Genomic DNA, 14,844 nt, shown 5'->3' with positions numbered 1-14,844 from the left:
AAATGGGCTCGTTCTAAAATGAGATGATAAAGAGATGCTGCTGTCAGATATTCTCAGGCGGTGGCAGTAGCTTTTCAAGACATATGCCATGACATTTTAAGAAAATTATATAATAATTCCCTACCCCCCCCCAAGGTTCATGAAGTTTGGGAAGGAATTATACTTTGTTGAGAGCCAGCTCTGGAATCAGAGGCTGCATATTTAGATGTGGGTGCTTTTCCTGTTCACTAGTTGTTTGGCTTTGGGCAGCTTAATTAACTACGCATTGCCTCCATTTTCTCATCTGCAAAACAGGGATAATATTTACCTTGTAGGCTTTTTATAAAGATTAAAAATTAAATACTAATAGTGATACGCAAATGTAATATATTTGTTAATATATGTTTGCAAGAATTTTTCCAGTCGAAACAAGCATAATAGTTTACGTTTTTGTAAGTTCTTGCTTATCTGAAGTTGGTGTTTGCTTCTTAATCATCACCATTTTTTTTTCTTTAATTTCAAGGGAATATTTTGAGTCTTGATATTTTAGGACTTGGAGAGCTTATAATAAAAGACATTAATGGGATACCGAGGAGAGTATTACTGTCTAAACATGTGTTGATGACTTTGTGCTTTTAGGTACACCAAGCTTGGCTACGCAGGCAACACTGAGCCACAGTTCATTATTCCTTCATGTAAGTAAAGCTCCACCCTTGGTTTGTAAAGGATTGTGTTTCTCTCAATTGTCCTAAGCATTCTAATTCTGTTTTTCAAGGTGTGCTAATTGACTTACCTTCTTCTTTTAGAAGATTGTTCTGGTTACTGGGGAGTTATTTATTTGACATCTGGTTGCCAAGTATTGCTGTTGGCTGCAGCTGTCACCTGAGACCCACCACCTGTCCAGTCCTTTGCTTCTCTTCTGATACAGTCCTGCATCACAGTTTCGGGAGTTTGAGCTTGGGTGGCTGGCAGGGCCTTCATTCAGTCATAAATATCTGAGCTGCTTACACCAAGTATATCTGGTTCCTTAAGGCTGATTTGCCATCTTCAGGAAGTGCAGTTGTATCAGCTTGGGACTGGGGTGGACTCGATATTTATTGTATTGCACTACTGACTCCATTGAAAGAGCTTTTTTTTTTTTTTTTTAAATGAGAGGGGCCTGGTGACTGTTTTACTGTGCTCAGAAGTGTTCTGTTTTTGTTTAACTTTTAGTTGGTAGAGCATGATGGAGGAAGGAACATCCTCAGATCTGATAGGAGTGCATCCTGCCCATTCTTTATTCACAGGACCTCAAGGTCAGGTTGCTTGTCTTTAGGGAGACAGCCTTCTCTGAAACTCTTTTTAAATTCTGGGTTACTATTTGGAGACAGTTCACTGAAGAGTAAGTGTATCAATCAAGAGTGAAGTGAAATTCTGCCTGATAAGTGCAGCCCTTGCAGGACAAGTTATGACCGTAGAAACTGTAGCCTGTTACGGGTCAGGGGCGTTTGAGTAACAGGCTCTGTGACCAGTGTGGGCCGGGGACAGCTGCGCAGAGCTGGAGGGAAGGAGCTTAGTTCGTAGTATTTATTCAAGGCGGGTACGGGCGCTCAGCTCCCTGGAGAGTGGGCTCCGGATTCCTTGAGAACACTTCACCCCGTCCCATTTCCGTGCTGGCTGGATAACTGCTCGGGAATTTGACTTCTGGGTCTACAGACCTGGTTTCCGCCCTGGGAGAGCTCATGATTTGGTGCATGAGTTGCTCGCGCTGGTCTAACAGTACCGCGGGCTGGACATCGTAAACCGCACAAGTTAGTTTCGTCACAGGTACAGGCTGCAAGGGCAAGGTGCCCGCAGGACTGGTTTCTCTGAGGCCTCACCAGGCCTTGGCTCGCAGGTGGTGCCTTGTGTCCTCACAAGGCCCTTGTTGTGTGTGTGGCTGAGAGACCTCTGCCGTCTCCCCTTCTCATAAGGATGCCAGGGCTATGGGTCCTGTGGGATGGAGGCCCTGCCTGTCTGACCTCATTGGACCTTTGTTACTCCCCGAGAGGGCCCATCTCCGGATACAGTCACACGGGGACAGGGCTCCAACACATGAACGTTGGGGGCACGCAGTTCAGTCCGTGGCAGTTGGCATTGTGCAGGGTAGGGCCGTGTCTTGTGAGTTTCCTTATCGTGAACGCCACATAACTCGATCGTTCCATGCTGAATTGATAAGTCGGACTTGCTGCTTTTTCACAGCAGATTAGATTTTAGCCTTGTTAAGTGCGACAGCTCTAAAAGGCTGACCTTGTCCCTTTTGCTTTAATAAAATTGTCAGCAGCATTCAGTTAGCGGCCCCATTTAACCTGTCGTCATTAATGGGGGCAGTTGATAGCACAATTTCCTTCACTGACGGAAGGCACAGCAGCTCTTGGCGTGGTGCTGTCAGAACCTTAGCAGGGGCAGAAGCTAGGAGGAGATGTCAGGGCGGCGGGAGGAGGAGCTATGTTGCTGGCGGAACCTGTTGCAGGAAACAGAAGAGCCCCAGGGACAAGGCCGGGTGTCTGGGTGTCCGGGCAGAAGTGTCTGTTGGGAGAGGGAGAGAGAGGGCCTCGGGTACCTTGGCCAGTTGGCCTGCTGCTCGTTTCAGTCCAGGAACGGAACCAATTTTCTGGTTATAGACGCTCCTTTCACAAGGTGAAGTTCAAGATGCAAGTGGCAGAGTTCCTGCTGTGGTGTGGTGGGTTGAGACTCCGACTGCAGCCGCTCAGGTCGTGTGTGTGTGTTCAATCCCCGGCCCGGCACAGTGGGTTAAAGGATCCAGCCTTGTCGCAGCTGTGGCTCAGATTCCATCCCTGGCCCGGGAACTTGCACATGCCATGGATGCAGCCATTTAAAAAAAGAAAAAAAAAAAAGACGCAAAGTGGCTTCCAAAGAGAAAAGAGGGGTTTTGTGTACGCGTGTGGTGAGCGTTGATCAAGGCCTCTCCAGGCGGAGGGGGAGGCACACCCCCTGCGGAGAGCGGTGGGAGCGCTGGGCCCCGCAGAAGGGCCAGATGCTGGGGAACTTTAAACTGTTGTCTTAAGGTATTTTTTTTCTTTTTGCAGCCATACCTGCGGCATATCAGGGGTTGAACCAGAGCCTCATCTGCAACTTAACACCACAGCCATGGCAATACCAGATCCTCAGCCCACTGAGCAAGGCCAGGGATCGAACCTGTGACCTCACAGAGACAACGTCGGGTCCTTAACCCGTTGAGCCACAACAGGAATTCCAAGGAATTTTAATTTTATTTTGCATACCAGGAATTTTCATGCTGTTTCTGAGGCTCCCTCAGGGGCCTTGTCCCAGACTAGGGAGAAGCAGAACCCGGTCCTGCATCACCAGGGCGGCCCTGCTTGTATCTCGTTTGAGTTTCTGGGCAGAATTTGCTTGTTTTTAAGAAAGGTTTTCTTTACCCTCTTTCCCCCCTTTAGGTTGTTGGGGAATGTTGAGAGTCGTTGGAAGTTTCAGGCACAGGAGAACGTGTGTTGGTCACATCCCTAGAAGAGGACGTGCAGGGCAGGGAGGGGTCAGGAGACTTTTTGGGGAATTCAGGTGTAAAGGTCTCCGTCTCCTAGGCAACCAGTGGCCGCTCTGATGCCTGGGGAGAGGTCTAGACTGGAGACAGAGATTGAGCCTACAGGCTCACGGGTCTTGAAAAGTCTTTTTCTGTCAAAAAAGAAAAGAAAAGGGCAAAAGACAAAGATAATGTAATAAAAACCCATGTACCCACCAGCCAGAATGAGCAGATGTTACCACGGTCCTGTAAACACAGAAGTGCTGACATGCATCCGAGGGAGAGCCGGCCCTCTCTGTTCTCCTGCAGTCCTTCCCCGCGCCCCTTCCTCTGGGACGCTTGCTGAGTCTAGTCCATGGTGCGTCCTTGTGTGACAGCCGCAAGGTACCACGACAGCAGGTACTATTGTTTTGTGAATTTAAACATTTCCAAAATGATATCATACAGTAATAGGGAAAAATCATTTTCTGCACTTTTTTTCTGTTTTTGCAGGGGGCGGGGTGTGAGGCTGTGCCCACAGCATGTGGAAGTTCCTGGGCCGGGGTCAAACCCATGCCACAGCAGTGACCCGAGCCATTGTACTAACAATACCAGATCCTTACCCTGCTGCTCCACAAGAGAGCTCCACTTCCTGCATTTTAAAAAATCTTCAGTACTAGTTTTTATGATGTATTAGTGTTGATATATACAGATCTGGATCAGAATTCTAATATGTGAATCTGCAATATTTGGGCATTTTCCAGTTTTCTTTTAAATGGTGACTGTCTTCTTATCTACATGTGCTTAATTGTCTGTTTCTATCTTTGCCTATTTTTCTATTGCATTTTTTATCTTTTTTATGGAATTACAGGAACTCTTGTATGCTTTGAATACCAATTTCTTGTAAATACTTTCCCTATTCTATGATATCTTTTTTAAATACAGAAGTTTAAAAATTTCATATAGTCCAGTCTTTTGGTTTATGTTTTTATAATTTGTTTTTATTAAAAATGCATTTATAATATAAAGACTTTCTATGCTTTCTTCTAAGAAAATTTTAAGTTTATTATTTATTTATTTATTTGTCTTTTCTAGGGATGTGCCTGTGGCATATGGAGGTTCCCAGGCCAGGGGTCTAATCAGAGCCGTAGCTGCCAGCCTGCACCACAGCCACAGCAACGCAGGATCTGAGCCACATCTGCAACCTACACCACAGCTCATGGCAACGCCGGATCCTGAACCTGCTGAGTGACGCCTGGGATCAAACCTGCATCCTCATGGATATTAGTTGGGTGCATTACCACTGAGCCACAATGGGAACTCCCAAGTTTGTTTTTTAATGTGGTATGAGAGAAATAGTTTTATTTGTTTTCCAAATGGAGGGCCAGTTTTCTCAACACCATTTATTCAGTCATATTGAGGTACCATATATGGTTCAGAATATTTCTGGTGTTTTTATTTTGTTTGATTCATGCATCTGTTTATCTCTGTTCCACATTCACACTATCTTAAGTTCTGTCACCTTGACATGTGTCTTTATATTCAGTAGGTCTGGTTCCTCTTCCTTTTTTTTTTCTTAGAATACTTTTGGCTATTTGTAGGTCCTTACTCTTTATCATCAATTTCAGAATCATTTTACGGTCCATGAAAAATTGTAATGGGATTTTGAGTAGAGACACAGTAAATTTGTAGATTAATTTGGGGAAAACATTTATCTTTATGAATTGAATTTTCCCACATGAATATGGTACATATGTTTTATTATTTATTCATGTTTTGTATGGTTTTTAGTAATGTTTTGCAGTATTCTTCAAAAAGCTCATACATACCTTTTGCTACATTTATTTTTAGGTACCTTTAATGTTTTTGATGCTGTTGTGAATTTTTTTTTAAATTAAAATTTCTCATTACTTATTGCCAGCATAGTGGGAATGCTGCTGAGTTAAAAGTTGTCTTTGGATCCAACAGTCTTTTAAGTTTCATTAATTTTTTTTTTTTTTTTTGGTCTTCTTGCCATTTCTTGGGCTGCCCCCCTGGCATATGGAGGTTCCCAGGCTAGGGGTCGAACAGGAGCTGTAGCTGCCAGCCTATGCCAGAGCCACAGCAACATGGGATCCGAGCCGCGTCTGTGACCTACACCACAGCTCACGGCAACGCTGAATCCTTAACCCACTGAGCAAGGCCAGGGATCGAACCCGCAACCTCATGGTTCCTAGTCGGATTCGTTAACCCCTGCGCCAGGGCGGGAACTCCAAGTTTCATTAATTTCTGATGTTTATTTCCTTCCATTTTCTTGCTTTGGGTTTATTTTGCTCTTCTAGCTTTTTAAGGCAGGAACTTAGGTTATTGATTTGAGACTTTTTCTCTTTTCTAACGTGAGCATGTACTGTTAAAATTTTTCCTCTTAGCACTGCTCTAGCTATGTCCCACACATTTTCATATTTTGTAGTTTCAGCTGCTTCGTGTAGTTTTTAGTTTCTCCGAGACTTCTTCTTCGATGTGTGGCTTATTCAGAACTATGTTGTTTAGTTTCCAAGAGCTTGGGAGATTTTCTGGTTATTTTTCTGTTGTTGATTTCTGGGTTAATTCCATTGTAGTCCAAAAGCACACTCTGTATGATTTTAATTCTTTTAAATGTGTTGGGATTTGTTTTATGGTCCCACGTAAGGCTTTTGGGGGGCCGACGTGCCCTTGAAAACAGTGTGTGCTCTGCTGTCTCTGGGTGGAGTCTTCTGTGTCTGTTGGTTAGATCCTGAGGGTTGCTCGTGTTGTTTCTCTTCTGCATCCGTGCTGCTTTTCTCTCTACCTGTTCCATCAATTGTCGAGAGAGAGGTGTTGAAGTCTGAGTCTACAGTCGTGGATTTGTCTGTTTCTCCTTTTAGTTTTTGCCTCATATGTTTTGCATCACCCTTCTTTGGTACATACACATGTAGGATTGCTATGTTTTCTTTATGGATTGACCTTTTATCATTGTTTAATGTCCCTCCATCAGTGGTAATTTTCTTTGCTGTAAAGTTTACTTTTCCTGATAGCAGTATGGCCTCTCATACTTTATTTGGTTAATGTGTCCTGGAATTTTTTTTTTTTTTTTTTAATCTTTCTAGTTTTAAGCTACCTACAGGCCTCCCTTGGAGATGTGGGTTTGGTTCCAGACCGCTGCAGTAAAAGCGAATATAACCATAAAGCAAGTCGTACGGAATGTTGGTTTTCCAGCCCATGTGACAGTGAGGTTTACACTGACTGTAGTCTGCTAAGTGTGCCCTAGTGTGTGTCAAAAAATGTGTGTACCGTAATTAAAAACTAGTGTTAAAAACTGCTCGCCATCATCTGAGAATTCAGCAAGTCATAGTAACATCCGTGATCACTGATCACAGGTCCCCATGGCAAATATAATAATAATGAAAGGTTTGAAATACGGCGAGAATGACCAAAATGTGATATGACTCGAAGTGAGCAAATGCTGTTGGGGAAGTGGTGCCGATAGATTTGTTCAACCTAAGGGTTGCTAAAAACCTTCAATTAAAAAAAAAAAACCTCAGTAAATCGAAGCACAGTAAAGTAAGGTGTGCTAAGAGAGTTTCCTGCGGTCAGTGTAGAGTTCAGTCATGTTTTGTCTGTCTGTCTGTTTGTTTTTGGCTGGCCCACAGCATGTGGAAGTTCCTGAGATCTCCCCACACCAGAGCAGTGACAATGCTGGATCTTTAACCACGAGGCTGTCAGGGATCTCCCACAGTCATGGTGTTTTTTGTTGCTTTTTGGCGGCACTTGCAGCATGTGGAAGTTCTTGGGCCAGGGATTGAACCCATGCCACGGTAGTGACAAAACTTGGATCCTTAACCCACTGAGCCACAAGGAAACTCCTCAGTCGTGTGTTTTTAATCCACTCTGCTAATAACCTGTCTCTTAACTGGTGTGTTTAGACCACTTACATTTATTGTAATTATTGATTAGTGCTTTCTCTCTCTCTCTCTCTCTCTCTTTTTTTTTTTTTTTAGGGCCATACCCACGGCATTTGGAGGATCCCAGGCTAGGGGTTGAAACCGCAGCCGCTGGCCTACAGCACAGCCACAGCAACTCGGGATCCGAGCCACATCTGTGACCTATACCGCAGTTCAGGGCAATGCCAGATCCTTGACCCGCTGATCGAGGCCAGGGATCGAACCTGCAACCTCATGGATACTAGTCAGATTTGTTTCTGACGAGCCATGACAGGAGCTCCCTAGCTGCCGTGTTTTTGAGTGCTTCTCTCCGTGTAGCTTTTAAATCGGTTCTTCTAGCTGTTACCTTATATGTACGTGATGTTTCTTAGTGGTGTCAGCATTTAGTGGTTTAGTAACTCACCTCCCTTGATGTCCCTTCCCCCCTACTTTCTGTTATAATTGTCCTAAATATTTCCTCTGTGTACCATGAGAAGCACATCGGGATTATAATTTTTGCTTCGACTGCCAAAGATAATGTAGCAAACGTAAGAGGAGAGGGAAAGTAGTTGTAATTGCTCCTATTTGTGCTCTTTTCATTGTTCGTCTTTCCTTTTGGATGTTCCAGGCTCCCTTCTTTTATCATCTCTTTTCTGTTTAGGGAACTTTGTTTAGCCATTCTTTTAGAGTAGGTATATTGGTGACAAGTTCTGTTTTGTTTATTTGAGAAAGTTTTGATTTGCTCTGCAGTTTTGAAGGAAATTTTGCTGAATATAGAATTCAGAGTGGGCAGTTCTGTCAGCATGCAACTTCTTTTTGGGCTCTCTGATTTCTGATGAGAAATTTGCTAGAGGCATTCAGAATTTTTTCTTTGGTCTTTAGTTTTTAGAAGTTTGACTATAATGTGTCTTGTTGTGGATTTCTCTGAGTTTGTCCTGTTTGGAGTTTGTTCAGTCTTGAATCTGTAGGCCCTCCCTCCCTCCCTTCCTTCCTCGCATCCTTTTATCAAATTTGTCAAAGTTTTAGTCATAGTTTCTTTGGATGCCTTTCCAGCCCTACCTCCTTTTTTCTCTCGTCTGAAATTCGAGATGCATGAATGTTAAATCTGCTGTCATACAACCTGTGTGTCCCTGGGGCCCCGTTTACTTACTTTTCAGGCTTGTTTTCTCTTGGTTGTTCAGATTGGGTAATTTCTGTCATTCTGTCTTCAAGTCAGTGATTCTTTCCCTTGTCCTTTTCTGCCACCGGGCCCATCCACTGAGATTTTTATTTCAGATATTGTGGGTTTTTTGGTTCTAAAATTTCCACGTGGTTTTGTCTTTTATGTTTTGTCTTTGCTGTGACTTTGTGTTTCTTTGCCGACTTTCTTTTATTCATTTGTTTCAAGTGTGTTTGTCTTTGCTCATTGAAGCATTTTATGATGGCTCCTAAAACCTTGTTTGATAATTCTGTTATTTGTGTCATCTCACTGTTTGCATCTGTTGTTCATCTTTTCCCATTTCAGTTGAGATGTTCCTGATTCTTGCTGTGGTGAGAGATTTTTTTCCTATTGACACCTAAGCAGTTTGGGTAGTATATCATGAGATTCTAGATCTTATTTAAATCTTATGTTTAGCAAGTCTTTTCTGATATTGTACCTGCTAGGGCGGCAGGGACTACCCCCTGTTAGTGCCAGCTTGGCCTTGAAGTTCAGGTTTTCCTTGCGGCCTTTGCTGATGCCCCATTGGGGCGAGGCTCCATGTTACTGCTGAGTGTGGGCAGGAGTTCAGGCTCCCCACTAGGCTTCCGCAGGTGCCGTCCACTGGGAGGGCGAGGGGTGCCCTGCTGTCATCAGTGGACCTGTTGACTTCCTGCTGGGCCCTCTGACAGAGCTCAGTGTGGAGGCAGAGGGGTGGGATGGAAGTCCTGGCTCCCTGTGTGTGTCTACACTGCTGGTAGGGGCTTGTTTTTCTGTCGTTTGACTGGAGTCAGGTAGTTATTGTTTAACAATTTTCTGTTTTCTCCCACCCTTTCCTCTCCTTTGGCTGGAGATAGGCTTTCAGGGAGACCTTCTTTGTTTGTTCCCACTGGTATCTCTGGGTTGTTGGCTTCCCTGGCAGCCAGTGTGGGGTACCTGGGACAAGAAACCCAGGAAGTCACCACTGCCCAGGACTGCTGCCTTCTCCCAGTCTGCTGCCTTCTCCTCACCTCTCAGCACCTTCCTGTTTCTTTCAAATGCAAAGTCCAGGGATTCTAGCTGTGCTCAGAGAAGTAGGGCAAAGTGTGCTTACTCCGTCTTCCCAAGTTTAATCAGTTTGAGTAATAATACATTCATGTGGCATACGAATTAAATGGTACAAACAGATGTGCAGTGGAAGTTAACTTTCTCCCACCCACGTCCCCTCTTAGATGGCCATCACCGTTTCTGGTCTCCTGTGGTTCCTTTCAGAGGTAACTCTGCGCATTCCAGCAGATACACACAGACAGGTTTTTACGCAAGTGGTGGCATGTGCCACACACAGCACCTTGCACCTGGCTTTTTTCTCCTAACCTCCGGTTTAGTGAACCCTCTGGATGAGGACGTGAAGAACAGCTTCCTTCTTCTCCATGGCCTCTTCGCCTTGCCTGGCGATGCCACGTGTATGTCACCAGGCGGAGTGCTGAGACGTTGATCCTCTTACCTGGTACATATTTATTGCCCTTTCCAGCGTAGTGTCCTCCGCCCATTTCTTGTTTCCTGTGTTTACACCCAGTCGGGGTCCAGTAGTGAGCTGAGGGCTGCTGGAGGAGGCTTAGAAGTCTGTTCTAGGAGGCGTGTGTGCTCCATGGATACTCGGACGCCCACCGATAGCGACGCCTCTAGACTCGTTTCTCCATCATAGTCGCAGGGACTGTGTGGACCATGTTTTGCTTTCTGTGGGCATAAAGGAACGAGTTTGAGTATAAGCGCTGTATACTTCCACTCGCTTTCGTGGATCCAGTCGCTTCTGTGTAATAGTTAAAAAAGAACACTTTGGTTTTTTGTTGTTGCTGTTGCTGTTTTCTAAGGGCCACTAGAAACAGATCTGCTGTGATTCGGGGTCAGAGTACTTTTGGGTGGGATAAGATTTACTCTGTTGTCATTTAAATTTTTGAGTGTGATAGTTTCATTCTAAGTTGGGCGTTTTTTTCTCTAAGGTGGTGATTTTCTTCTGCTTAGATAGAGTGCCCTCAAATTCTTGGTAAGTGTGAATGATGTCATGAGTTGAAGAATCTTTTTGCCTTTGTCTCTTTAGAGTCTTTTGTATTGACCTGGCAGTTTAATTCTAAGTTCATGCATAGTTAAGTGTGCCCTTGCCCAGAGGGTGGAACCTGCCAGTTTGCACAGGGTTTTTGAGGTCTGCTGCAAGCCATCTGGCCAGGGGCCCTTTGAGATGCTAACAGGTGCATCAGGTGTTTCAGTGTGGGGCCTGTCAGGGTGCTGTTGAGTGGTGTGGTCAGGGTTCAGGGGGTTGTGGTCATTTCTACAGATTGCCTTCGTAAGTTTTGGCCCCGAAGACTTGTCTGGCCCCCTTCTCAGCCTCATGACCCCGACATGCTCCCTGCTTCTGACCTGGACACTTTGCCTGGACTCAGCCCCCGTGTTCCACATCCCATCTGCTTCTTTAGTCCTGCTGAAGCTCTGTTCTTCAGGTTTGTGCCACCTTTTGTGACTTGAAAGCTTCCAGACTAAATATGGCAGCGAGTTGGAGTGGGCCAAGGAGGGGGGCAGAGTGATTTCTGTCCTGTGCCTCTTGTTCCTTCACCTCTTCAGGTTGTTACTTCCACACGCCTTCCCGAAAAAAGGATTTAAAATCACCCCCACAGCTTTGTTGCTATTTTTCATTTGTAATAAATAAGGGATTTCACATAATCTTCTTTTAAAAGTAATTGTATATGTTTACTAATTTGTTTTGGAAGAAACTCGATGAAGGTGAGTTTATGGAATTGGAAGTGTACATACAAGGCTTAGGAATTTTGTGAAGCTTTCCCCATCTCCACGTTAGATGGAACTTTAGGACTGATTCTTCATTCCTAAGTATCAAGGCTATGTGGTTATTAAAATAATGTATTATTAAAAAAAAGCAATATTCTTACGTAACAGTTGTTCGAGTATTTTCTTCTGTCGACGTTAGTCTTAAGTTTTTCTTTTAATGGGGTGGCAGTGTTTTATTTTTTATTTCTTGGTAACAATCAGTTTACTCTCTTTTTCTGTATTACTTTTGTTGCCTGTATTCCATTTTCAAATTTGGAATCTATTGATACATATACACTCTGTGGGCATTTCACTTACTATCGTGAGGGATTTTTTTCAGAGGGAACTGAGAAATTCAGTATGTGGCTTGTCAGCAGTAAAGGCAGACCAACTCGATTCCTTTGGGCCACGCAGAAAATAACACTGGAGCATCAGAGCTTGCTTCTGGGTAACTTGATGTGCTCATAGACAGGGTCTTTTCTGCGAGCACCCTCCACCCCAGATGGAACCCTCGCATTGACAGTGTGCTTGTACCTGCGCAGGGGGGACACTGCCCTTTCTCCGTCGCTGAAATGAGTGTGGGCGGTGACGGAAACCTGTGCCTTTCCCCCCAGGCATCGCCATCAGAGAGTCGGCAAAGGTGGTCGACCAAGCCCAGAGGAGGGTGCTCAGAGGGGTCGACGACCTGGACTTCTTCATCGGGGACGAAGCCATAGACAAACCCACGTACGCCACAAAGGTCAGCTCCTGGCCGGGAGTCGTGTCCCTGGGGGGACAGGCAAGAACCCAGCAGCAGCGCGAATCATGCGGGGCGGTAGCAGCTTGTGTAGGGAGTGCACGTGGGCGTGGGGTGGAAAGAGGTCTTGTCGCCGTTGTCTTTGACGTGGGCCGCTGGTGAATTTATTGCACGGCCCAGCAGGCAGAATGGATCGGGGGACGCTGCGTGCCGCGGTGAGCAAGGTCTGCTCCTGCGGGAAATTGGGGGTTGACGAGTTGACCTGTCCGATGGGGAAAGGGGCGGGTTGATTAATGTAAAAGAAGCACTGCAAGTATTTAACTAGACATTTGTGGTGGAAAAACCCCAAACTCCAGATTGAATGGTGCGGCGCTGGAGCTGCGCTGCCCCGTCTGTTCCCGCGCTGTTGAGACGGTTCTTTGCCCTCAGGAGTAGGGGGACTGGAGCATAAACAACAGCGTGGCTGAATCTTCCTGGTAAAGGGCCTGTTGTTTCTTTACATAAATTAACATTCACTCCAAGCAAAGGACCTGTGTTCTCTAATAACTCCGTCTCTTCCGGGCCGGGGCTGTGGTTAAACTATTGCTCTTACAGCTGGAACTGAAGCTTGACGAGGTTTGGTTTGTCCTGCTTTAGTGGCCGATAAGACATGGAATAATTGAAGACTGGGATCTAATGGAAAGGTTCATGGAACAAGTGATTTTTAAATATCTTCGAGCTGAACCTGAGGATCATTATTTTTTAATGGTGAGTAACTGGAACGAAGAGGAGTGTCTCGTCGTACATTTTAAGTTGTTGAGGTTTTAAACCCACGATATTCTTCCCTGGGGCATTTTTGCCTGTGGGAATTGGGGTGGCCTTTCGGCCAATAGCAGACGCTCAACAAAAATGCTTATTTTTTTGTGAAGCAGGCAGGTGGGAGCCAGGCGGAGCAGGGCTGGTGGTTTCACCAGCTCAGAGGCAGAGGCGAGGATCCAGCCTGAGTCACTGGTTCGGCCTCTTGTGTTGGTTCCTGCAGCCCTGGGGTGGTTGCCCAAGTTCCCTTACCCGCTCTTGGTGTATTTGCTTTCAGAGGTAGAAGCACTTTTTAAGAATTAAGACTCCCTTTCCCAGAAGTTTCCCAGCAGAGTTGCCCCATCTGTCTGTACCTAACCTGGTCCCTTGCAGGGGGGCTGGAGTTCCTTTGACAGGTGGAGGTTGACCTAGATCTCTCTCTCCCCAGGGCCGGTGAGGGGACCGTGTCTGAGCACCTGGCCTCACAGGGCGAGTACCTGGCAGGCCTTCAGCAACGGGGAAGACGGGGCAGGAAGGGATTTGGGCAGGAGCCTGCTGTGTACTTAGATGTGCTTGTGATGTAACTGGACGCCTCTAACTTTTGCTTCCTACTGCAGAGAAGACTGAGTGTTTTTTTGCCAAGGTTTAAATCTTACTCTAAAAAAAAAAAAAACTGAGCTGAGTTACGGGCCCTGATATTATGGTACTTAATTGATCTTATTCAGCCAAAATAAAACATTACAGAGAAATGAAAAGAAGTATCTCTTGGTTATAGAATCTGTTCTAATTGTTCCACTCAGCATCACGTGTTTCCTCCCATGAAATGTTCTTTTTAAGTTTAAATTGATTACATGTAGAAAATAACTTGCTTTATAGAGCGCAATTGCACGTAGCATAAGCTGCACATTAAAACCTACATAATTTAGGTTTGGATCGTTTCCATGCAAGTACATTGTCAAATGGTCCCTGATCCAATATGTAATTCTTCCTGATGTTAAATATGGAGTGTTCTTTAGAATTACCTGGCTTAAAATATGTTAACTACAAGGCTTTTATGGTAGTTAGTGGAATCTATATATTGAGTATCTATTACAGCAAGTCCTTGAAAGTGCTCTGATCTTTTCCTCTGGCTGTATCTTCACAACTAGGAATTGCCAAGTTTGAGTACATGTTTTTACAGGCCACTGTGTATTTTCTTTCCTGTGCAGCTTCAGTGGTATATGAGAAAGAAATGGAGCCAGGAAAGTGACAGTGTGTCTGAGCGGCTTTGTCTTTATAGCCAAAACAAATCTCAGATCCCACCTGTCCCGCTTGGCACTTTCCCTTCTCTCGCCTGTCTCGTGACTACCTGTTGGGTGGGATCCGGGCCCTGGCGCTGTTCCCGGCTGCTTCCTTCCGTCTGCCTCAGCTTCCCGTCCAGGAGTACACCCCCCCCCCCCGGCCCCCCTGCGGGGTCGGCTAGTCTCAGGTCTGTGGCACAAATGCACATCACCAGGACCCGGCCCAGAGGACATTTTCCCTGCAAGAAAGTTTTTCTTGCTTTAGCTGGTGTATGTATAGTCTAGTAAGATAAAACCACTTTCCGGGAAGGAGTTGGAAGTGTTTGGTGTGAAAATGGAAAGGCTTGAGTCCATTTGCCAAAACGAGTACTCGCAGTGAATGTTCAGAAATCACCAAGTTTATTAGACACTGTAAGAAAATACTGTGTTCCATGTACCGTGCTCTGAATTTTGCAGGTGAGCGCATTGCCTGTGTGACTGTGGAAGTGCTGAGACGGTCAGTTTCTTTCGGGTCTGTGCGCACCGTCCTTAGCTGATGGAATAGTTAGAGGGGAGTGAAGCGGGGATGCACGTTTGTGGCCAAGTCTTAAAGTTAATTGAAGACGGGACTCCCCTGGTGGCTCACAGCAGAGCTGCACGGCGTTGCTTCTGCGTGGCCGTGGCTCCGTCCCTACCTTGGGAACGTC

General features: G+C 45.4%; 1 protein-coding gene across 4 annotated transcripts in view; it reads left to right on the top strand.

Annotated features, from left to right (window-relative positions):
• Positions 1-14,844, top strand: part of ACTR3B (actin related protein 3B) — a 62,123-nt gene that overhangs the window by 16,439 nt on the left and 30,840 nt on the right. For 3 of the 4 annotated variants that reach the window (XM_047763020.1, XM_047763018.1, XM_047763021.1), the window contains exons 2-4: positions 619-674; positions 11,983-12,107; positions 12,741-12,851. In XM_047763020.1, the coding sequence (XP_047618976.1) occupies positions 619-674; positions 11,983-12,107; positions 12,741-12,851 (292 nt within the window). Of the gene's footprint in view, positions 1-618; positions 675-11,744; positions 11,817-11,982; positions 12,108-12,740; positions 12,852-14,844 lie in introns of those variants that run through there. The other variant, XM_047763019.1, reaches the window with a different exon arrangement.

Source organism: Phacochoerus africanus, chromosome 16 (genome assembly GCF_016906955.1).
Source record: "Phacochoerus africanus isolate WHEZ1 chromosome 16, ROS_Pafr_v1, whole genome shotgun sequence".
In the NCBI taxonomy this organism is placed as follows: domain Eukaryota; kingdom Metazoa; phylum Chordata; class Mammalia; order Artiodactyla; family Suidae; genus Phacochoerus; species Phacochoerus africanus.
Note: the sequence above shows the minus strand (reverse complement) of the source record. Positions and strands in the feature narration are given on the sequence as shown.